This window comes from Drosophila novamexicana, unplaced genomic scaffold (genome assembly GCF_003285875.2).
Source record: "Drosophila novamexicana strain 15010-1031.04,08,12 unplaced genomic scaffold, DnovRS2.1 tig00000008-arrow-pilon, whole genome shotgun sequence".
NCBI classification, from domain to species: Eukaryota; Metazoa; Arthropoda; class Insecta; order Diptera; family Drosophilidae; genus Drosophila; species Drosophila novamexicana.
The window spans coordinates 5293121-5318798 of NW_020824765.1; the positions used below are offsets into that span (position 1 = coordinate 5293121).

The 25678-nt window shown below is 38.2% G+C and overlaps 2 protein-coding genes across 2 annotated transcripts; both read left to right on the plus strand.

Moving 5' to 3' along the window:
• Positions 1-1944: 1944 nt before the first annotated feature.
• LOC115763796 lies at positions 1945-2567 on the plus strand. Its single transcript, XM_030706538.1, has 2 exons — positions 1945-2010; positions 2070-2567. Exons 1-2 carry the CDS (start codon positions 1945-1947, stop codon positions 2565-2567), a joined length of 564 nt encoding a protein of 187 aa, XP_030562398.1.
• Positions 2568-4707: 2140 nt separating this feature from the next.
• LOC115763803 lies at positions 4708-5330 on the plus strand. The gene is made up of 2 exons (XM_030706550.1): positions 4708-4773; positions 4869-5330. Exons 1-2 carry the CDS (start codon positions 4708-4710, stop codon positions 5328-5330), a joined length of 528 nt encoding a protein of 175 aa, XP_030562410.1.
• The last annotated feature ends 20348 nt before the right edge of the window (positions 5331-25678 follow it).

The window sequence follows — 25678 nt, forward strand, 5'->3', positions numbered from 1 at the left end:
TCCGCTGCAAATGATGAGCAACGACGCCTTGGGAGTTTATGAACTTTATGTTTATTGAAGCCATAAATTGGTAGTGCATATGGCTGTTGTGTGCTCTGGCGTATACGTTATATTACGTATACGTTGCCCTAAACTGTACATGACTTGCATGATTTAATGATTCGCATTCATTACATATTAATATCGGTAACGATAAGCTAATAACAACATTTAGGCTTAAAGCAAATTGTAATTAGTACGTTTTGTGCATTTAAAATTGCACAAATTAAGCATTTAAATGATGCGATTAGGCTTGGCAAAGGCAATGATGGCAATTTAATTATTATTTATTAATATGCCAGAGTCAGGCAAGATGTGGTCGGCTGCTTAGAGGCAACTCATCTAAAGGTTGGTTAAGGCAAGAAAAATGGCTCTTAAAATAACCAACAGCTCTTGAAGAGCATATTTTTGAATAGGGATTCACTGCGCATTCTGCAAGTTGAAACAAAATTGGTTATTGATTTTTGCGACACTCGCATTATTGGACATGAACGCGCACTTAAAGGCGCCGAACACACACTCGAGGATATGGATACGTAAACGTGCCAAATGTCACCGAACCGAACAATAATGGGCAATGGAAGCCAATGATATTCGCTATGCCAGTTATGGGCACCTGTTATGCAATGAGATTCTTTGTTGGCAGCTAGCGCGAATCGACTATGCAGCTGGGCTTGAATACGAATGTGCATTCGATGGTTAGCTTTGCCCGCTGCTAAAGGATTCAATCTTTACAGCGAATTTGTTTTATTACCATTAATGTAAACTAAATAATTTATTTGTCGATATAGAATTTTAATTAACAAACTAAAATAATATTACATAAACTATATTTTAAAAATAATATATTTATATAAAGTATATGCTTTTGACATAATAATATAATCAAGAAACACAACTTGACTATTTTGACTCAAATTAACATACACAGCTACTGTTAAGCAACATAACATACGCGCTCCTTTAATAACATAGCAAGGAAATGTTTCTGCTAACAGAAAGTTAACATTCATTTGGCAATAATTAGAATTTGATGTAAAAAGTTAATGATAATTACTTTTTACATTATTGGGGGCAAGCCAAAGCTTACAAATTTTGTATATTAAAACAAGTAAGAGGTTCTAGTCGGGAGCTCCCGACTAGGGGATACCCTGAACCCTCTTCTTCTAACATCAAATGCATATATATATTCTATTTTAGAAGCTATATGTTAAGTTTGGTGACTCTAGCGCTTATTATTTACCAAAATTGCCCAAAAAACAGGATATCGATATATCGACATATCGATTGCTTGGAAACGGAGTAAGTTATCGATTATCGGAAACAAACTCGATCTGCGCAGGTACTAGGAGCACCTACATCAAGTTTCAAGTCTCTAGCTCTTATAGTTTCTGAGATCCTTGCGTTCATACATACGGACGGACGGACGGACGGACGGACAGACAGACGGACATGGCTAGATCGACTCGGCTATTGGTGCTGATCAAGAATATATATGTATACTTTATGGGGTCGGAGATGCTTCCTTCTGCCTGTTACATACATTTGGATTTTGCACAAATACAATATACCCTTATACCCATTTTTAATGGGTTCAGGGTATAAAAAGGGATTTGTTTTATTTGTGGCACTTGGTGGTGAAATATTGTTCGAAAAAATGAATCCGGCATCGTGATTAACACAAGATTGTTCGGCAATTTTCTGCACATGCTAGTAATTTCATGAGCTGATTATATTCTCATTATTGGATTGAATTGGTAATTAGTGGCAATAAACATTTATTTGTGTTTGACTACAATGTTGCAAAGATTAAATAATACGATCAGATGTACAAAACATGAAAACCTTTCAGTTAAGAACCATATAAATTCATCCGTCCCAACCATTCAATTAACAGAAAGAAACATGAACTTGTCGGTGACGATTACCTTACAGTTAATTCTGTTGAGGGCCAATTTATCATGGAGTTGGGTAAGTTAAGAAATTTAAGACAAAGACTATAAATACTTCAATAATTGTTACTATTTAAGCGATACAAATACAATGTGCAAATTGTGCAATTTGATTCTTTGGAACCCGAAGAGGAACTACTTGTTGATTTTCGTAATCTTCAGGTTGTGGGCCGCGAACGCTCTCTAAATGGAACAGTCCACATACTCGAAGATATGGATGGGGAAAATTTTCAATTGTCAGTCGATTTTCGTAATGATCCAAGCAACAATGGCCGCTGGCGACCTATTCTTTACAATGTACCCATAATGGATATTTGTAGGGCAATGAAATTGTATATTGGAACGTATGCTAAGTCGACATTGCGTCAGGGCGAGATAACAAACTTACCATTTGATGGTAAGAGCTGTCCATTGCCCAAAGGCACATACTATGTTAGGAGTCTGTTGATGGACACAGAAACCTGGCCGGACATAATACCAACTGGTGGGATAGAGCTCAATTATCGATTTTATAAGCATGGCAAGCCTGTAGGTGGTGCCAGCTGTCGAACTATAGTTGAGCGAAAACTAATGTAAATCTACGATAAAAGATTTTCAAATAAACCTATTCTGCATTATTAACACTTATGAAAATCACACATAATGCATTTGAGAAAGAAAAACTAACTTTTAGAGCTAACATTATAGCAAAAGACATTAACATAGTGTTATTATGTTAATTGCTCTTCACATAATTGAGCTAAGAACATTTTAACAAATCCATGACATTTTACAGCTTATAAAGTTCCAAAAAATAGTTGGTCAAAAGGAAGATCAGCACTTGAGTGTTTGATAGTACTTTATACAATCTGATAAGTTCGATAATTTAACTGATTTGCTTAATTCGTGGTCAAAGGCAATTATTTTGTATTAGAATGCAAGGCTTATCCAATTAAAAACGTGATCAGATATATGAAACATGAAACCTTTTATTTCAGAGCTATATTAATTAAGTCGGCCCGAGCTATTCAATTAACAGAAAACAACATGAACCTGTCAGCTACGTTAATTCTCCAGTTGATCCTTTTTAAAACCAACTTATTATGCAGTACCGTAAGCATAGAAATTATTCTACCTAAGCAATACATCTATCTGAAATAATTACCATTTAAGGGCTTAGCCAAGTATACTGTAGAAATGTTGGAATTTGACGCTTTGGAAGCCGAAGAGGAACTACTTATTGACTTTGGCAATGTTCGTCTTGTGGGTCGCCATCGAGCACTAAATGGAACAGTCTACATACTCGAAGATATGGATGGGGAAAATTTTCAGTTTTCTTTAGATTTTCGCTATGATCCAAACAAAAATGGTCGGTGGCAACCTGCGCTTAGCCATGTACCCATCATGAACATTTGTAGAGCAATGGAATTGTTCATAGGAACATTTGCCAAATCGACTTTCCGAATGGACGAAAATACAAACTTACCATTTGACGGAAAGAGCTGTCCATTGCCGAAGGGCACATACTATATAAAGAATATGTTGCTAAACACCGATACCTGGCCGGATTTATTCAATTTTGGCGGTCTGGAGCTCAATTTACGATTCTATAAGAATGTCAAGTCTATAGGTGGTGCCAGCTGTAAAACTATTATGGAGGGGCGAGTTAGGTAACTCTATCTATAAAACCCTTTATTACCCCACTTAATATGCACTCTTGAGCAAAATAGGTTATATTACCTATCAAAAATAATTCAAAGTTTTAAAATAAAATAAAGTTTAATATGCGGCTATAACAGATTCTGAGAATCTTTCTGTAAGACCAACTAGAACGCCAACTTTTCTATAGAGTTATCCTGTTTATCCATACGGGAATGATACATAACAGAATGTTTAATACATACTGCCAACCGTTCGACTCTTATTATTTGTAGAATATGTAATTTGATATAGAAAGACAATCATTGCTTGCAGATGTGTCGATTCGAATAACATTTGTAATTTTCATTAATTAGAAGTTGAACGTCACAAAAACAGAAATTGAAACATTTAAATAAGAGATAAGCTGCCAGCATTTAGTATTAGTAATTAGTTATAAATTGCAATTATTTGGCGTACAAATACAAAATTGCACACATTAAGCATTTAAATGATGCGATTCGATATGAAAAATATTCAAACATTTAAATAGTTGCAATATAAAAATGCCAAACCTCACGATTCAATATTCAAAACCCAACAAGATGTCGCCTGCTGTGTTACTTTTTCAGCTAATGCTGTTAAGAGTAAACTTATCATGGACTACGATAAGTCAGAAATTGTCTTCTCTCGATATTTTACACTTTTAAGGATTATTTAAATACAGCATGCAAATTGTTTAAATCAACTTATATACTCTTGAGTGTCTATACAGAAATGTTTCAAAAAATATTGGGAGACTACATACTACACATTCTGTTATTTGTAGTTTTCATTAGCTAAGAGCCACATAACAGAGCCATGAAATGTTATTACTTTTAGAACATTTTAATTGTACGTTGAGTTCACATGAAGCACGGCGAGCACTAATTACAAAAATACCAGAAGAGCTTATATAACATTTAATACATTTTAAGAAGATATAATCTACCAGCATTTAGTGTGTGTAATTAATAACAAATTGGAATTATTCAGCGTGTAAATTCTAAACTGCTATATAAATATGCCAGAGCCAACGATTCAATTACTAAATCCCAATATGGCGTTGGCAGAAACGCTTTTTCTTCAACTGCTGCTGTTGGGAGCCAACCTGTCAAGGAGCTGGGTAAGAAATACCTGTTACTAACAGCCAAAAATATACTTATAATTAACATTTTAAAGGGGTTTTATATCTACACTACAAGAATTATAAAATTTGAGGCTTTGGCCAGCACCGAGAAGCAATGTATTGATTTTCGCGATATCCGAGTTATGGGTGAAGAGCACTCACTTAATGGTACTGTGCACATTCTCGAAGATATGGATGCCAGACATTTTCAAATGTCGGCTGATTTTCAGCACGATCCCAAGCGAAATCATATATGGAAGCCAATGATATTCTTTGTACCCAGTATGGACATCTGTTCGGGGCTGAGAGTGTTCTTTGAAAACTACGGCAAAACGACATTGCGACAGGGCGAGAACACAAATCTGCCATTTACGGGCAGAGACTGTCCTCTATCCCAGGGTACGTACTTCGTAAAAAATATGCTGATAAATAGCGATAACTGGCCGGGTATAATACCCTTCGGTGGTATGAGGGTAAATCTACGATTCTATAAGCAATATAAGTTTGTGGGTGGCCTAAGCCTTACCTTCAATGTGGAGCGCCAACTTTTGTGAAACTTCATTTAATCCCATTGTAGGGTTCAGCTTGAATTGGCTATTATTCTGAATAGCGCGCATTAAATCACAAAATTTGTCGGAATTTCATATTGCAAATAAAAATGTAAAGCTGAAGCTTTGAAATGAATTTGTTGTAAATGTTTTTGGCAAATGCTTGAAAATCTGAAAATTTCCGCAAATGGATCACATTAAAATACACTAAAAACCCATTAAATTCGTATAAAATCCCATTTTTGTGCATTTAATGTCATAAATCACAAAATTTCACAGCACATGCATTAGAGAACCGCACGCACACACACAAATACACACACACATAAACACAAGCACACAAATCCAGGAAACACACATGAAGCTGGGGCTTAGTTGCTGCTGACAAAGGGCAAACAATTCGAATTGTGCGTTGCTCGTCGCCTGTTTTCGGGCCTGCGTCCGGCAACAACAGCAATGTGAACAAAATGTATCTGCTTAGGTCTGGTCCCGGCTCCAATTTCTGACCCAAACGGGCTCCAATTGCCGAGCCATTTCATTAACAGGGTATATATGGCTAGCTTAAGCGGCCGTAAACGTTTGGTCGACTAGTTAAACTTGACAAAGTTAGTTTATAATAAATGACAGCAATAAAAATAGGCATAGAGATACAAGTAACTTAACGTGCATTTGTATTAGTTTCTTGTTAAGAGAGCACTGTTAATACTGATACAATATTTGAGAGTAGCTTAGAACGTTACTTGCACGAAGCCAAAAGATGTTTGATTCTGGCTTAACATATTCTGCTACTGTTAATTGCAAAAAATATACGAAGGGGACATAACAAGACGGAGATTTCAGAATTGTATAATGTTCTGTAAAGCTTACTGTAGAACCGAAATAACAGATATAACTGTAACGGTTAACATAACGTAACAGTAACAGTAAACGTAACAGTAACTGTAAAGGTAACTTTAACAGCAACAGTAACAGAAACAGTAACATTATCACGCAAATTAGCAATAACAGTAACAGGAACAGTAACAATAACGGTAACAGTAGCCGGGTCCCATTAAAATTCACTAGGTGCTGGTATATTTTAGTCGCGCCAACTAGATGCTTGTCCCGTCCAGCATTTTAGTGCTTGAATGTGTGTATGTGTGATTTTTCATTTTTCATGCAAATGCAAAATGTCCCTTTCTGGCGTCGGCTATTGCTTGGTGTTTTGTTTTGTGGTCGCAAGGCATTTAAATACCGCACATTAATGCAATCCAGGCTAGATTTTTGAACGCTCTGATACTGCTGTTGCGGCAGCTCTATTCATTGAGCAATAAAATCGAAAAATACAAGAGTGCTCAGCCAATGCGTATTTTCACAACAAATATAGATAGATATATGTTTTGGTGCCTGCTGTGGCGACAAACCAGATGAGCGAAATTTGTCAGACGCAAATTTCATTGGCATTTTGTTTGTTGCTCGCTTTTTTGTTGATGGTTGCCCAAATGAAAAGCGATGGCTCATAATTAATTGATTTGACAGCAGGCGGCAAAGCCCAGACACAAGGTAAATCCCCTTAGCCAGAAACAAGTTGCAATAAAAACATACATTTCGGATGTTGTGTGTGAGTGTGTGTGTGTGTGTGGTGTGTGTATGTGCACAACACTTGTGAGCTGGACAGAAAACACATGTTGTAACCCGGCACTCAAAACGAAGCAAGCTGTCATAAAAACTTTAAACAAAAGGCAAACTCAGAAAACTCTGGCAAACACAGTTAACCAAAGCGCATAAATGTAAGATGCTGCTGCAGCTGTTGCCTGCCACGATTGCTGCCGCTGCTGCAGCTCTTGTTTGCCGACAGCCAGAGCCCAGACAGATATATAGTCTCGGCTCTAGCCAACAGCAACAAAACACTCTGCCAACAACCAGGTAACAGCAGCGACGGCAACACCAACAATAAAAGTGAAAAGCGCACTCTGTGCATTGGCAAATGCTATAAACGTGTCGCCTTCCTCCCTCGCCCCTGGCTGTCTGTTTGTCTGCCATGTTGGAGCTGCTTGTACAGCAACTAGCCCGCAGATACCCTTACCCAACCCTTTCCAAAGCCTTACCCGATTATGCCAAGCTGGATTCTACAGCACTAAGGCTGGCCATATTTTTGGCGCCATCCCCCTATACAATATTGTAGTACCTGAACAGACATATGTTTCGGTTTCAGCTGGTTGCCATACCCTACCTTGGCCTTGCCATACCCATACTGTATTGCGGCTTATTTGGCTGCCCTATGAATAATGGCACTGGCATTGCCTGCCTGCCTTCGAGCTTATTGTGTGAATTATTAGCGCTGTGTGTATTAAAATGCAGCTCAAGCTAATGCACACACACACAGACACACACACAACAGACAGCAGACAAAGTTTGTTATTGGCCCACGCTGCGTATGTGCAATGTGATTTACAAGCCAAACTACTCGACGGCGCATTTAATGTGTGCGGCTTTATGGCCACAAGAGTGTTTAACAGTTAACTACAAACACATCGAGCAGCTGCCACAAAAGCCAATAATAGCAGATCTATATACACACATCAATGTATGTGTATGCGCCTGACAATCCCTGAGCTGCACTGCATCTCATTTGATTAAGAGTCTTTTGGCCGGACTCAAGCCAAAGCCATGCCAGATTTAATGGCAAGTGGCCAAACGCATTACAAACATTCGCAAGTTATCTGCAAACTTTAATTTTAAATTTAAAACATTTAACGAGCATTTAAATAGATTGCTTGCTTTTATAAATGTTAATAAATGAGAGATCCAATTTCACCTTGGTTATTAGCTTATCATTTGAAGAAAGCAGAAGTGCTGTAGTATTCATGGTTTGACCACTTGTAAATCCTTTAAATCATGGAAAAGTGATTACACCTAATGAAAAGGAATATACACTGTAATGTGATTAACAGCCTCACCTGCCTTGACTCAAAAAATGGGACAGTTATCCTAAATGTGCAAATTAATTAAATCCTTTAATTTTCCATTGGGCTTTATTTGAAAGGTTTTGTTTAATAAACCTGTTTTGTTTATTGTATTTTGTATTTATTAAAATGATTTTCTTCAAAATTTTACGTTTCATTAAGTATTCCCTGATTCTCAGTATTTTAATGGCAAAGCCTGTCGAAAGTTGGCGCGAAATTAGTTATTCTTGAGCAAAAAATACAACAAAATGGACTGAAAAAGTTTTATTTGGCAAAAAAGTTCAAAGTTCACATAATTTTAATGCAACAAAGTTAATAACTTGCATTGAAACTAGAATTTCTTGGCAAACAATAAACAAAATTCGGCAGCTAGATTTAACTATTCAAGCATTGAGTTTCACGCATACTCTATGCAAATCCATGTAACAGGTGGAAGGTATCTTCCACATCATAAAATCAATACATTCTTGATCAGAACAACTAGCTCATATAGCTCATCTATCTATATCCGACTCAACAAAAGTAGTATTAGAAAAAGTAATTTAGTGAAAGTTGTATAAAAACAATGTTATAAGTGGTAGAAACGCCGTGAACCCCTCGAGGTAGAAGGCCAAAGTAGCGCCCTTTGAGCTGCCGGATGGGGAAAGCCGTATGCATCGGCTGGAGTGGAAGGCTATCCAGCCCTCGACAACCGTGAGATTAATTTATAAACTATTTTAATATATAAGTCAATTTAATTTGAATAAAATAGTCTAGAAAATAATTTCTAAACATTCCTTAACGATGAAAATGATTAATATTTTGCCAGCAATAACTTCGAATACATTCCCGTAAAAATGTTGGTAAGCAGAACCTACACAATTTTGCCAAACGAATTGTAAGCGCTATGTTTATATTTTAAAATTATCTTTTAATAGTAAAGTTTACTTTTGTATCCATTTCGATACGGAAATATTTGCATATCACATTAAAACTTATCAGTTCAAAGTCTGGACTCATCTGTCACATTTTCTCATTCAATATTCAGCATTAACAAAGCGAACATTCCAATATATAATATAAATATATATTCAATTCAATATGATTAAAGCATGCCACGTTCTACAAGAGAATCTGTCATTCGTATCAGTTCGATTAACATATTGCATATGCGCTTATAGAAATGATATATTTATGCATATGCATATTAATTTAAACATTGAATAAGCGTATTATTCGCCATTAATTAATGTGTTTAAAGCTGCAGGGGCGTGGCCATATTTAATGAGACGCCTCTCGCACAAAAGCCGGCTTCTGCCTGCCTGATGTTGCTTTTGTTTTTGTTAATATTTATTGTTGGTCTGTAACAGTTGCTGCTGCATCAGCTTTCATTAAATTCCATATTATTGGCCTATACTATGCGTAGACAAAGTAAATTACATGGACTAGTCTATGCCGATAAGCAATCAACATCTACGGTCAGCTTACGGTGCGTATGCTTAATGAAATTGATGAGCGTATGCTGGTATTTGTATTTGTGTGCTGTGACCTGCATTGCTATCAGTCTGCTCGGGCAGGCGCCACTTCAGCATTGCCAGCAAACAGGAAACGGATGCAAAACTGTGACACAGGAAACGCAGTTGTCGGGCGGCGATTGTGACTGCAACTGCAGCTGCAACAATTAAAACGATAAAAGCGCAAAATGGTCACAGTTCAGCAGCGTTAATCAGCAGCAGACGACAGCCACATGGATACGGATATGAGCAGCAGGAACAGCAGCAGTAGCAGGCGGGGGACAAGCATTCGGAATGGCAATTTAAAGCCACTTGGCAAAGCCTCAGACTCATGTAATGAGCGCACTTGGAGCGCAATGCAGCCAACAGGCAACGTGGCCAGGCCACATGATGACATACATTTACCGCCTGGCGTTAACGCTTAATGGATGCCACAAGGAGTACTACACTCAGAGGAAAAATCTGGAATTTGTACACAAATCAAGTGCACACGTTGTCAAGCTGTGAGCTGAACATTTCTTAAGCTGATTACGAAATTTACGCTTTATGGTTATCATTAAATTTTATAAATAAATTTGAAGAAAAGCAACTTGAATGGCGCCTTTTTCCAAGTGTACATACAAACTAAAGCCCAGACATAAAATGCAGCTTTAACTTTGGAGCAAATTGAAGTATTTAATTGATTGGCCAGTTGCAGCCAGGTTGCCTGATTGAGCTAATGGACGAGCATTTTACAAGCACAGCATAGTGTCCGGTCTACAGTCTGGCATCTACAGTATGTACTCGCATGTGAATGTCGCCAGCTCTTTGTCTTGCACGCCAGTCAGCCACTCAATTAAGTGCATTTGGCTTTGATATGCGGCAAACGCAATTTGCGGGCAGATCGGGCGGAGCAGGCAGGCGGGTCACGCAGGTGACAGGCAGTAACAGCTACTCTGGCCACGTAATTCAATTTTAAAGAGGCCAGCCAAAACAGTTAGCTTCAATGCAGGGCAGCAAAAAGCTGTACAAACAAAAAGTAAAACAGCTCGCTTGGTTCTTGTCCTCTGCAAAATTAGACATTTCTCTGTTAAATAACTTTGAAATTATTTTAGAATTGCATTTGCACTTTTCAAATAGTGATTAGATCTGAATTTCAGCTTATTGCCAACAACTTCAAACTATTTTAGTCCTCAGAATAAAAGCTTTAGCGAGAAAACTTTGAAATAGAATCAAAAACAGCCGCCTGAATCGAATACACCTGACCTACTTTAAATAAAGACTAAATAAGTAAAGTTATTCTATTCCAAAGTGTTGCACGTAAAGATACCCAGCAATTAGCTACAAAATGCCCCAACAGACGTGTAACGCTTAGTTAAGATAGAGAAGTGAGAGAAGGAGAGAGACAGACAAGGAACAGAGTCAAAGGCACGTAAACGAACAAACAATTGTCTAAAAAATACCAACAAAAAATACCAGAGTATTTCAACTCTTATTTAAACTTGTGAGAATCGCATAGAAGGGCGAATGTCAGCTAAGTTATAAAATTAAAGTTAAGGCTTCTGCTAACAACGCTCAGTTGTCAGAAAGCACGAGATAGACAGAGGCAGAGATCGTTTGAAACATCGAGGGGAAAATTGAGAAACCAAGTGAGAAAAATACCTTTGAAAAAGAGAGAGAACTGGTGAAGAAAAATAATATGAGTGTCTCAAGTAAATTTGAGACTTCGGCAAAAAATGCTCAATTGAAGCATTTACAAAAGCAGACTTACGCTTTTGATCAAAGTGCTTCGTTTTATGCCAATATTTTCCAACTAACGTGTTCTATGGAATATAACGTATGCGACGCATTCGGTTTGCGCATTTTCATAGCACATATTTTGGCGCATAATGCAATCAAATGGCATTTGAGATGCAACAGCATTTCGCATTTCAAATGCGAACTGCGAACTCTGGAATGCAAATGCAGTTAACCAATGCGAGTCGCAGAGTCGTTCTCTAATCCATTAGGTGCGTTTAGCCTGATAAACAGCCAAGAGAGAACCGCAGCGACAACAGCAGACGAGGCCACAAAAGCTAAACGAAATTCGCATCATTCGAATACATACGGCCATTTGCATACCCTTGCCGAGGGTATTATAATTATGTCACGACATGTGTAACTGGCAGCAAGAGGCAACTAGCTATAATCGCAAAATATTTTTTATTTAATATAAAATGAAATGGAAGTCTTGCCGGATGGGAATGTTATGTCATAAAAATTGGATAAAAAGCAAGAACAACTTTTGGTTTGACAAGGTATCTTAGGCTTCCAACTTAAATAATTATGTAAAGATAAAGCCAGCCAGGGCTTTCGATATATCTTCACATTATCTGTGCTAAGCTGTATCAAATCGGATATAGAGTTTTTTAATTATTTAACTTCTTTGCTGAATGTCTGCAAGGATATTTAATCTTCGATGTGCTGTTGCTTTTGTTTTTTTTTTTTATGGGGTTTTTCGCGTTTGCCACACATTAGCGCTGGCTAGAGGCACTACCGTTGCAGCTGACCAAATGCTGTCTGAGTTTTGTGCTGTGAATTGGGTCAAGCGGCGGCCACAAAACGAGGCAAGCAATGGCAAATGGCAACGGCTGACCAGCGAGGCATGCATTTTAATTGCAAATTTCAGGGCAAACAGTGGTCGCCTGGGGTGGTGAGGGGGGTGTGGGTCTCTGCGAATAATTTATTTGAGGCGCTTAGCACGAGATTAACGGTAAATGTAACCCAACCAACGAACCGGAAATGGATTACGTAGCAGCGGAAGTAGAAAGTCACACGTAATTTAATATCACGCTGGCAATTTACGAGCGCCAAGCACACGGGCAAAGAAATGTGTGAGTGTGAAGGAGGAGGGGGAGTGTGGTGTCACGTGGTGAGTGCGGTTGGCTTAGAGTGGGTTGGAGCGGGCAGGTCGGGTTGCTTGGTAATTGCATCTGTCGTAAGCGGCTGCAATTGGCAATAGAATTTAAGTTGCTACAACGACGACGAGCTCCGCTGCCAGCCAAGCACTTTAAATTCTGGCCAAATTGACAGCTCATGTTGCCCCTAGCAGCCAAGCGGCAGGTGGAGCAGCAGCAGTGAGAACACCGATGGCTGCTTTTTAGCTCATGTTCGCATATGTTCTGTCATATTTACACACATGAAGACCGCATGGCTGCTGCCGTTGCCATACCCCCTGCCCCGCCTCTAACTTGCCGCTTCGTTCATCATTGATGGCGCGGGCGAAACCTTTTTTTTACTTTTGCCAGCAGCTACCGGGGTAACCTTAATTGGCTTTAGAGGCAAATGTGTTTCAAATCTGATTTCACATATGTAAGTATTCACCAAACAAGCTGAAATCCAAAAGTCTGACTGTCTGTCTGTTGCCCTGTCAATGGTAAGCGAAAATTCACGCTTTTCCCTTTAACATGCCCAAATGCCCACATGTCAGCATTTCAGCCATCGTTATCATCATTAGCACTTCTGAAAGCCAATTGTGGACAGCTTTGCCGCAGCTTATGCTAATGTTATTAACAGCTTGAATAGGTGTTTAATCATTACATGTGCTGACTCAGACGAAAATGTTTGCTACCAACGACCTTTGCCCTTTTGCAGTTGCTGTCCAATAACAGAAGGGCAAAGGCAGCAGCAACAAAAGCAAAACATTTGTTAACAATTATGTGCAGCATCGACCTACCATTGTTTTATCGAATCACTCTCAGACGCAAACACACACACATACAGACACACTCATGCAAATACAAAGCCACTTCCGCTTCCTGTTCCGCTTGTCAAAACTTTGTGCTCTGCGATTTGTTTTGGCTTGCGATGCTCTGTAGTCAGATTTTGAACAGGGCTTATAAGTATGTTTATCAAAGGATAATACAGTTTTAAGATGCTTTGGCTAGAAATGCATTGTGGTTAAGAGGTAGTGCATAAGTGGAACATAACATAGACATAACATAGGTATTACATAAGAGTTAAAATAACGATCAAGTTTACAGCAATGTTCATGAGTCGAGATGTAATGTAACATTGGAGTTTACATAGACATAGCATAGAAGTTAACATGAAAATAATATTGGACTAAACAGTACGATAAAAAGTTTGCTAATTTGAATATAATAAAAAGAAAGTGATGTGTTAATTGATTAGATTTAATGATGATTGAACAAAATAATAAATAAGTGTGCACCTAAGATTTGCCTATAGACAACCTTCTTGTACAGGAATACTAAATTCCTTCAAGGGTCCACAATAAATAAAAGTAGCACAGCAGCGAGTCGTGCACTGCCCAACGCTGCGCTGTGGCCTGTTATTTTATGTAAACAACACATATTTTTATGCTCTTTTATTGCACAACAGTATTTGTTATATATAAACAAGTGCATAAAGTTTTTATTTTGGCGGGCAGTGAACCAATTCGAAATCCGCATAGAATTCGCCAGAGCAATTTCAATCCCCAAATGGACGATTGCTGCTGCAGTCATGCGTAAGCCGCTGGCAGCCATAATTGTTTTTTGAAGTGTCCGCTGGCTAGACTTTATTTATTGTTCGTCGCACACACCCCCCCACACACACACACGCACAAGTGACACTGGCACAACAAATGGACAGCGGTTTAGAGAGAGTTTTTGCTGTGCTGCTGCTGCTGCTGCGGCTTCTGCTGCTGTTGACCACCAGTTCATCAACTGCCACAGGGTGGTCAGTGCTGCAAGTTTATAGAACGTGGCTGGGGACTGCAGCGTCTGTTTGTTTGTTTGTTTGTTTGTTTGCTTGTTTGTCTGTTTGCTGTTGTCGTTGCTGTTGTTGCTGTTGCTGTTTTATTTTCACAATTTGATTGACTTTTTGGCTTTGAATTGATTCACTTGGCGTATGCAAATCCTTAGCGCGACATAGAGACGCGTAATTAATGCATTTGCCATGCAAATTTGCAGCGCATGACAAATTTGACATGCGGCCAGCCAGACAGATGACAACTGCCACGTTGGGGCCAACTAATAATCCAAATACGCAACTTTCTTCTTCAAATGGCGAACGAAATTGAGTGCCGTTTGCTGAACAGCTGGAAACTTATGAGAAACTTGTTTGCCAAACAACAATAAAATAAATTGCGCAAAGTGCTAACAAAAGTTGTAGGCCCCACCCCCTTCATTGTCCGTTCCCCCCAGCAGCTAGCTGCCAACTTGTGTCAATTGTCTGGCCGCCCATGCTTTGACTTGCCTTTGCCTTTGCCTTTGTCTTTGGTCCTTGCAGTTGTTCAGCATTTTATTGCTATTGTTGTTGCCGCACCCGCTGTTATGCTTATTATTTATATTACTCGGGCCCAGCAGGTTCCATTGCTGTAGGTGCAAAGAAATTTGATTTGGCTGCTGCCACATTTGGTGCCATTTTATGAAGTGCTCACAGCGGGCTTTACAATTTGTTTGCTCTTGTTTCTTATACATAAAACCTACTGAGCTGTAAGCGACAAGCGGAACTTAAATTCCCGACAAAACATAGATATAAGCACTTATCATTCACGAGCAACAAAAACATGAGCTGCAATTTTGTAAATTAAATTTAGCTGGCATGTAAAAATAAATAAACAGCAGCTTGTGGGCGTGTTCGGCGTGTTAAAGCCTTAAACAGGCACACAAAATTTGCATATCAATGCTAATCAGCATTATATATATATATATTATTATTATGCATATCATCAACAGTATATATTATATACCACGTGGCATTTGGACGCGAAACTGCACAACTAACTTACTTTGTTTTGCGTTTAACACATTTTATTTGCTAACTATGTAACATAACATATGTTAAATGAGCCTTACATCCCTTAACATTGCAAACAATTTAGATATTTCTTAACGGTACCAATTATGCTGTTCATTCTCAACATGCGTGAGCATCTTTCAACAACCCCAATACGTTAATGTAATCCCCCAATATGTCACAAATTTCAACATGACAAGCCTCTGTTAAGCTCGCTCACGTGTAAGTATTCACACCCGTTTGCATATATCTACTCTATTCATATTGCGACATTCTCACATTTTAAACAGTTGTGATCCACATTAAATGCATATGTTTACCCTACTCACAATGTGAAAGTTGCCCATAGATACAATCTGACTATGTTAATGTCAGTTGCAAGCAGCTCTTAAAGTAGTTCACTTAAAAACCTTCTTTAAATTTCCTTTAATCTCTTAACGCAACAGGCAGTTCATATTCACTTTTAAGGAGCTTCTGTTGACCGAGCTCATATTTCCTACAGTGAAGAGCCTATCTTTTCATGTAACTTTACATATAACTGCTAACATGATTCACAACGTTCAAGCATTACATAGCAGTGATTATGTTAATGCTACTTAACATATACTTAATAAATCTGGTAATTTCAATCATAATTTAATTATTGCTTCTATATACATTATGTTAGTTTTGGCAGATATACTTCCTCTCTCATTCTATAATGCTAATAATAGATAAAGGCAAATAGCGAGCTTCCAGCTTTTGATTGCAATTAAGCAACAATATAACTGATTTTTATCTTATTATTCATGTTTACAAAATACTTGACTGGAGTAAATTCAACAAATGATTTCTAATTGGACGGCGCTTTCATGCAGCTTTCATCCCAGCTCTTAGAAATACAGCTGAAGGCTGCCATTGCCAATGCAATTTCGAGTAGATTTTCTGTTATTCGTGCATATTGGTATCAATAATAACATTGTGTTTCTATAAGCAGCTGCTACTCTGACTCGCTCTCTCCCTCTCCCTCTCTCTGTCTCTTCCTCTTTTACTCTCACTCTCCCCCTCTCTCTCTCTCTCTCTCTCTATCTTACTCTTTAGCAACAGCTTTTTATTTTCGATTTGAATTCAAAGCCAGAAAAAGTGTCCGGTTACCAGTTGGTGTGCTGGCCGACCCCTTCCTCCTCGCTGCTGCAGCAACTGCTGCTTTATTTTTGCTCCCGCTGCTGTTGTACGCTTTCATTTCTTATTACATTGTGCAAAAATGCAAAGTACTTGGGGCTATGGCTGGCTTTGAGTTCGGGTTTGAGGTCCTGGTTCTGTTCATGCTGGTCACAGTTGAAGAATTTAGATTGCTGCAGCTGAAACTGTTGCTAAAGTCGCCAAGTTGCCGCTTTCAATAAATATTTATGAAAAATTATATAATATGCATAAATATATATATACATATATATTTTGTTTCTTTCCTTTTGCATTTCGGTGTTGCGTTTTAATCTAAATGTTAATTCGCACGAAATGAATCAGTTAAGCAGCCACCAGCGTGGCGTATACGTAATGCCAAATTGAATTCCTTTTGCGCTCTATGCGTGTGTGTGTGTGTGAGTGTGAGTGCGTATGTTTGTGTGTGTGTTTGACTGTGAATTAATTGAAGTGCGGCGCATAACAGAATGCTCCTTGGGGAGCAATTGCCAGCTAAGGTTCGAGTGTTGCTGCTGCGGTTTGGGGCCAACTTGAGCCTGGCAGCAAATATTTAGACTGCCGCCAACTGCAACAGTTAAAAAGCGCGCAGAGAGGTGTTGAATTTTAATAACGCTACAGCAGAGAGATGCCACAGTCAGCAGTTAATTGCGTGATAGGTTAACAAGTGAACTTATTTTCCATCGCACGGTCAAATGTCAAAGCATTACGCATACGCCGCGTTGCAAGTGCTGCTCAATTTGCCGAGGGCAAATAAACAGCCGAACAATTATGAGAGACTGATGCCTCTGTACACACTTGATTTATGGCTCATGAGTCGTAATTAAGGCGGTCATTCGCAATGCGTTTGCTCTTTGAGTCCGTCCTTTGATGCAGCAAATTGAAATAAATTGCCAAAAGCTCGCATCGAATCTCATATGCAGCTGCGCTAACGAGCAGCCAGACAGGATCTGGCTTGGCCAGGCCCGACCAGACCATATAAGGATAAACGATATAGTGCAGCCGCCAACATGTTGCACAGTTTATATTTGCCTGCCTTTCGGGCCTGTCAGCTGCGGCATGTTAAACAAGAATGAGAATGATTCCACTCAGGCAGCTGGCCCGAGCTGTGGCACATTAATCAAATATTAAACGCCAGTTGGCATCATTTATAATTGCACTCGCCTGTCATGTTATTTAAACCGGGGACTAAACTATTGATAGAAATTCGACGAATCGTCCAGGGTGCGAAACATGCGGACTACATCTGTTGTTTTTATCAAAGCTGATTGATGATTCCTGATTCCTGCTTCAAATGGTCGAAAGCACATTCGAACAAAATGCCAATGCCAAATCTCCAACCAAGGGTGAAATGGTCGAGCGTTTTCAGTGAGTAATTGTTTCTTTACTTTTGCATACAAACAGTTTTCATGACATTTAAGGCACCCTGTTAAAAGAGCTGAAAGGAGGTATTCAAGCAGCTTACCCTATTTCTTGTATGCAGAACTTCATTAGATGACCACGAAACATACATAAATATTAACTTTTTAAAAAAGAACTATACAAATATTGAGCAAGAAATAACAACTATTTCCGGCTTTCGAAGTGAAATAGCAGATATCTTAGGTAAAGGTAACTCGTTATAGCAGGGCTAGGTTATAATATCTTAAAAAACAAAAATGTTGTTCATACACAAATCTAATGATACATATATGCTATTGTAGTGTGCCTCTCTGGCTGAGTCCGTATGTATATATATGTTCGTATTGACACAATATATTTATATTATATATTTAGTTTATGGATTTAAGATCCACTGTTCTGTGTGTTACGCATTTCGTAAATATAACAATATACCCTCTGCATAAAAATACAAAATGACTTAAATTAATTATATTTTATTTGAAATGCATTGCATGCATTACCATTATTTTGACCACAACTATGCACAAACACACATTTATTTAAGAAAAGCTTTATATTACTCACTTATTCTCTCTCAATCTCTCTCTCTCTCTCTCTCTCTGCTTAAATGCGCGCCAATTTGTGGTTTGCGAAAAAAGCTCAGCAGCAAAAATTAAACGACACAACACATAGGTGAAATATCGATTGCCTAAGTGCGTAGAAGGGGCTAAGCACAGATTATAATACACTATAATACACATAAACACACACGTCGCTTTCTAATAGCGGTTAACACTATTTAATTACACAAGCTATATTAGCACATTAATTAACCGATCAAGAGGACAGCCGCGCACAAACTAAATTGCCGAATAGAGCTTGCGCTCACGCTAAGGCGGCCTTCGCAAATATTCAACAACACCAAGAGCAGCTCTCACGCCATCCACAACTAAGAAAACGGGATCAAAAGCACTTCGGCCAATAGCGTGAGTGCAGCGGGCATATGAATTACGTCTCCCGCTCATTTCATTTACCATGCTCGCTCTCTGGTACAGCTGCAGCCGGCAGACCAGACATGTAACGGGATCAAAAGCACCAACGCTTCTGACATGACAACAGTTGATGAATAAATTATCCCCACTAACGCTCTCTTTTTCTCTCTCCCTCTCTCTCTCCCTCCGCTCTCAACGCAGCCGATATACATAAACGATTTAATTGCTGAGTTCTTACCAGATATAACGATTAAAAACGATTGTTCATTACGCAACTTAATATTGCTTAAAAATAAGGATATATATTACAGAATATGGCATATTCTATTCCACTACATTTTTAAATAGTTTAGCTACTATGTCCTGGCCGGCAAGGATATCGAACCAGGGTTAGAGCCCGGTTCTCTGTTGCCGCGAATGGACCAGAATGGCATACTGAATTTGTATACCCTGAACCCATTAAAAATGGGTATAAGGGTATATTGTATTTGTGCAAAATCCAAATGTATGTAACAGGCAGAAGGAAGCATCTCCGACCCCATAAATTATATATATTCTTGATCAGCACCAATAGCCGAGTCGATCTAGCCATGTCCGTCCGTCTGTCTGTCCGTCCGTCCGTCCGTCCGTATGTATGAACGCAAGGATTTTAGAACCTATAAGAGCTAGAGAAAATTTTTTGAAATTTTAGATGTAGATGCTCCTAGCTCCCGCGCAGATCGAGTTTGTTTCCGATAATCGATAACTTACTCCGTTTCCAAGCAATCGATAAAAATCTATATCGATATCCTGTTTTTTGGGAAATTTTGGTAAATAATAAGAACTAGAGTCACCAAACTTGACATATAGCTTCTAAAATAGAATATATATTTGATATAGGAATTTTTCTTCATGGTTTTCCCTCTAGATTAATCTGGCATTCAAATATGAAAAGCGATTTTTTAGTCGAAATTCATGTCCAAATCTTACCCCAAGATTCGTACCTAGACGTGGGTCAAAAATTACCACCCCCATAACTAGGTCAAATCTCATCCGATTTTCATGAAGTTTGGCGTTTTTGTTATGGTTTTCCCTCTAGATTAATCTGGCATTCAAATATGAACATCGATTTTTTTAGTCTAAATTCATGTCCAAATCTTACCCCAAGATTCGTATATAGCAATGGGTCAAAATTTACCACCCCCATAACTCGGTCAAATCTCATCCGATTTTCACGAAGTTTGGCTTTTTCTTCATGGTTTTCCCTCTAGATTAATCTGGCATTCAAATATGAACATCGATTTTTTAGTCGAAATTCATGTCCAAATCTTACCCCAAGATTCGTATATAGACATGGGTCAAAAATTACCACCCCCATAACTCGGTCAAATCTCATCCGATTTTCATGAAGTTTGGCGTTTTCTTTATGGTTTTCCATCTAGATTAATCTGGCATTCAAATATGAACATCGATTTTTTAGTCGAAATTCATGTCCAAATCTTACCCCAAGATTCGTATCTAGACGTGGATCAAAAATTACCACCCCCATAGCTCGGTCAAATCTCATCCGATTTTCACGAAGTTTGGTTTTTTCTTCATGGTTTTCCCTCTAGATTGATCTTGCATTCAAATATGAACATCGATTTTTTAGTCGAAATTCATGTCCAAATCTTACCCCAAGATTCGTATCTAGACGTGGGTCAAAAATTACCACCCCCATAACTCGGTCAAATCTTATCCGATTTTCACGAAGTTTGGTTTTTTCTTCATGGTTTTCCCTCTAGATTAATCTGGCATTTAAATGTGAACATCGATTTTTTAGTCGAAATTCATGTCCAAATCTTACCCCAAGATTCGTATATAGACATGGGTCAAAAATGAGCACCCCCATAACTCGGTCAAATCTCATCCGATTTTCACGAAGTTTGGCTTTTTCTTCATGGTTTTCCATCTAGATTAATCTGGCATTCAAATATGAACATTGATTTTTTAGTCGAAATTCATGTCCAAATCTTACCCCAAGATTCGTATCTAGACGTGGGTCAAAAATTACCACCCCCATAACTCGGTCAAAACTTATCCGATTTTCACGAAGTTTGGCTTTTTCTTCATGGTTTTCCCTCTAGATCAATCTGGCATTCAAATATGAACATCGATTTTTTAGTCGAAATTCATGTCCAAATCTTCCCCCAAGATTCGTATATAGACGTGGATCAAAAATTACCACCCCCATAGCTCGGTCAAATCTCATCCGATTTTCATGAAGTTTGGCGTTTTCTTCATGGTTTTCCATCTAGATTTATCTGGCATTCAAATATGAACATCGATTTTTTAGTCGAAATTCATCTCCAAATCTTACCCCAAGATTCGTATCTAGACGTGGATCAAAAATTACCACCCCCATAGCTCGGTCAAATCTTATCCGATTTTCACGAAGTTTGGCTTTTTCTTCATGGTTTTCCATCTAGATTAATCTGGCATTCAAATATGAACATCGATTTTTTAGTCGAAATTCATGTCCAAATCTTACCCCAAGATTCGTATCTAGACGTGGGTCAAAAATTACCACCCCCATAACTCGGTCAAATCTTATCCGATTTTCACGAAGTTTGGCTTTTTCTTCATGGTTTTCCCTCTAGATCAATCTGACATTCAAATATGAACATTGATTTTTTAGTCGAAATTCATGTCCAAATCTTCCCCCAAGATTCGTATCTAGACGTGGGTCAAAAATTACCACCCCCATAACTCGGTCAAATCTTATCCGATTTTCACGAAGTTTGGCTTTTTCTTCATGGTTTTCCCTCTAGATCAATCTGGCATTCAAATATGAACATCGATTTTTTAGTCGAAATTCATGTCCAAATCTTACCCCAAGATTCGTATATAGACATGGGTCAAAATTTACAGCCCCCATATCTCGGCCAAATCTTATCCGATGTTCACGAAGTTTGGCTTTTTCTTCATGGTTTGCCCTCTAGATTAATCTTGCATTCAAATATGAACATCGATTTTTTAGTCGAAATTCATGTCCAAATCTTCCCCAAAGATTCGTATATAGACATGGGTCAAAAATTACCACCCCCATAACTCGGTCAAATCTTATCCGATTTTCACGAAGTTTGGCTTTTTCTTCATGGTTTTCCCTCTAGATCAATCTGACATTCAAATATGAACATCGATTTTTTAGTCGAAATTCATGTCCAAATCTTCCCCCAAGATTCGTATATAGACGTGGATCAAAAATTACCACCCCCATAGCTCGGTCAAATCTCATCCGATTTTCATGAAGTTTGGCGTTTTCTTCGTGGTTTTCCATCTAGATTAATCTGGCATTCAAATATGAACATCGATTTTTTAGTCGAAATTCATGTCCAAATCTTACCCCAAGATTCGTATCTAGACGTGGATCAAAAATTACCACCCCCATAGCTCGGTCAAATCTCATCCGATTTTCACGAAGTTTGGCTTTTTCTTCATGGTTTGCCCTCTAGATTAATCTTGCATTCAAATATGAACATCGATTTTTTAGTCGAAATTCAAGTCCAAATCTTACCCCAAGATTCGTATCTAGACGTGGGTCAAAAATTACCACCCCCATAACTCGGTCAAATCTTATCCGATTTTCACGAAGTTTGGTTTTTTCTTCATGGTTTTCCCTCTAGATTAATCTGGCATTTAAATATGAACATCGATTTTTTAGTCGAAATTCATGTCCAAATCTTACCCCAAGATTCGTATCTAGACGTGGGTCAAAAATTACCACCCCCATAACTCGGTCAAATCTTATCCGATTTTCACGAAGTTTGGCTTTTTCTTCATGGTTTTCCCTCTAGATCAATCTGGCATTCAAATATGAACATCGATTTTTTAGTCGAAATTCATGTCCAAATCTTACCCCAAGATTCGTATATAGACATGGGTCAAAATTTACAGCCCCCATATCTCGGCCAAATCTTATCCGATGTTTACGAAGTTTGGCTTTTTCTTCATGGTTTTCCCTCTAGTTTAATCTGGCATTCAAATATGAACATCGATTTTTTAGTCGAAATTCATGTCCAAATCTTACCCCAAGATTCGTACCTAGACGTGGGTCAAAAATTACCACCTCCATAACTCGGTCAAACCCCATCCGATTTTCATGAGGTTTGGCGTTTTCTTCATGGTTTTCCATCTAGATTAATCTGGCATTCAAATATGAACATTGATTTTTAGTCGAAATTCATGTCCAAATCTTACCCCAAGATTCGTATCTAGACGTGGGTCAAAAATTACCACCCCCATAGCTCGGTCAAATCTTATCCGATTTTCACGAAGTTTGGCTTTTTCTTCATGGTTTTCCCTCTTGATCAATCTGGCATTCAAATATGAACATCAATTTTTTAGTCGAAATTCATGTCCAAATCTTACCCCAAGATTCGTATCTAGACGTGGGTCAAAAATTACCACCCCCATAACTCGGTCAAATCTTATCCGATTTTTACGAAGTTTGGTTTTTTCTTCATGGTTTTCCCTCTAGATTAATCTGGCATTTAAATATGAACATTGATTTTTTAGTCGAAATTCATGTCCAAATCTTCCCCAAAGATTCGTATATAGACATGGGTCAAAAATTACCACCCCCATAACTCGGTCAAATCTTATCCGATTTTCACGAAGTTTGGCTTTTTCTTCATGGTTTTCCCTCTAGATCAATCTGGCATTCAAATCTGAACATCGATTTTTTAGTCGAAATTCATGTCCAAATCTTCCCCCAAGATTCGTATATAGACGTGGATCAAAAATTACCACCCCCATAGCTCGGTCAAATCTCATCCGATTTTCATGAAGTTTGGCGTTTTCTTCGTGGTTTTCCATCTAGATTAATCTGGCATTCAAATATGAACATCGATTTTTTAGTCGAAATTCATGTCCAAATCTTACCCCAAGATTCGTATCTAGACGTGGATCAAAAATTACCACCCCCATAGCTCGGTCAAATCTCATCCGATTTTCACGAAGTTTGGCTTTTTCTTCATGGTTTGCCCTCTAGATTAATCTTGCATTCAAATATGAACATCGATTTTTTAGTCGAAATTCATGTCCAAATCTTACCCCAAGATTCGTATCTAGACGTGGGTCAAAAATTACCACCCCCATAACTCGGTCAAATCTTATCCGATTTTCACGAAGTTTGGTTTTTTCTTCATGGTTTTCCCTCTAGATTAATCTGGCATTTAAATATGAACATCGATTTTTTAGTCGAAATTCATGTCCAAATCTTACCCCAAGATTCGTATATAGACATGGGTCAAAATTTACAGCCCCCATATCTCGGCCAAATCTTATCCGATGTTCACGAAGTTTGGCTTTTTCTTCATAGTTTTCCCTCTAGTTTAATCTGGCATTCAAATATGAACATCGATTTTTTAGTCGAAATTCATGTCCAAATCTTACCCCAAGATTCGTACCTAGACGTGGGTCAAAAATTACCACCTCCATAACTCGGTCAAACCCCATCCGATTTTCATGAAGTTTGGCGTTTTCTTCATGGTTTTCCATCTAGATTAATCTGGCATTCAAATATGAACATTGATTTTTAGTCGAAATTCATGTCCAAATCTTACCCCAAGATTCGTATCTAGACGTGGGTCAAAAATTACCACCCCCATAACTTGGTCAAATCTTATCCGATTTTCACGAAGTTTGGCTTTTTCTTCATGGTTTTCCCTCTTGATCAATCTGGCATTCAAATATGAACATCGATTTTTTAGTCGAAATTCATGTCCAAATCTTACCCCAAGATTCGTATATAGACATGGGTCAAAATTTACAGCCCCCATATCTCGGCCAAATCTTATCCGATGTTTACGAAGTTTGGCTTTTTCTTCATGGTTTTCCCTCTAGTTTAATCTGGCATTCAAATATGAACATCGATTTTTTAGTCGAAATTCATGTCCAAATCTTACCCCAAGATTCGTATATAGACATGGGTCAAAATTTACAGCCCCCATATCTCGGCCAAATCTTATCCGATGTTCACGAAGTTTGGCTTTTTCTTCATGGTTTTCCCTCTAGTTTAATCTGGCATTCAAATATGAACATCGATTTTTTAGTCGAAATTCATGTCCAAATCTTACCCCAAGATTCGTACCTAGACGTGGGTCAAAAATTACCACCCCCATAACTTGGTCAAATCTTATCCGATTTTCACGAAGTTTGGCTTTTTCTTCATGGTTTTCCCTCTTGATCAATCTGGCATTCAAATATGAACATCGATTTTTTAGTCGAAATTCATGTCCAAATCTTACCCCAAGACCCCAAAATCTTACCTCTCCGACCCCATAAAGTATATATATTCTTGATCATATTTTTGGGCAATATTGGTAAATAATAAGAGCCAGAGTCACCAAACTTGACATATAGCTTCTAAAATAGAATATATATATATGCATTTGATGTCGGAAGAAGAGGGTTCAGGGTATCCCCTAGTCGGGTGCTCCCGACTAGAACCTCTTACTTGTTCATGATAAAATATGTGACCATTTTGAAAAATGACCCATTTTGAGTAGGATTTATAAACATTTTGTGCAAAAAGAGAAAAAGTGAAGTATTCGCCGTACTTTTAGCATATTTTTATGCAT

Coding starts and splice junctions, on each gene's coding strand:
- LOC115763796 (XM_030706538.1), top strand. CDS start 1,945: ATGAACTTGTCGGTGACGATTACCTTACAGTTAATTCTGTTGAGGGCC. Junction 2,011..2,069: donor CCAATTTATCATGGAGTTGG/GTAAGTTAAGAA, acceptor TTACTATTTAAG/CGATACAAATACAATGTGCA.
- LOC115763803 (XM_030706550.1), top strand. CDS start 4,708: ATGGCGTTGGCAGAAACGCTTTTTCTTCAACTGCTGCTGTTGGGAGCC. Junction 4,774..4,868: donor CCAACCTGTCAAGGAGCTGG/GTAAGAAATACC, acceptor ATAAAATTTGAG/GCTTTGGCCAGCACCGAGAA.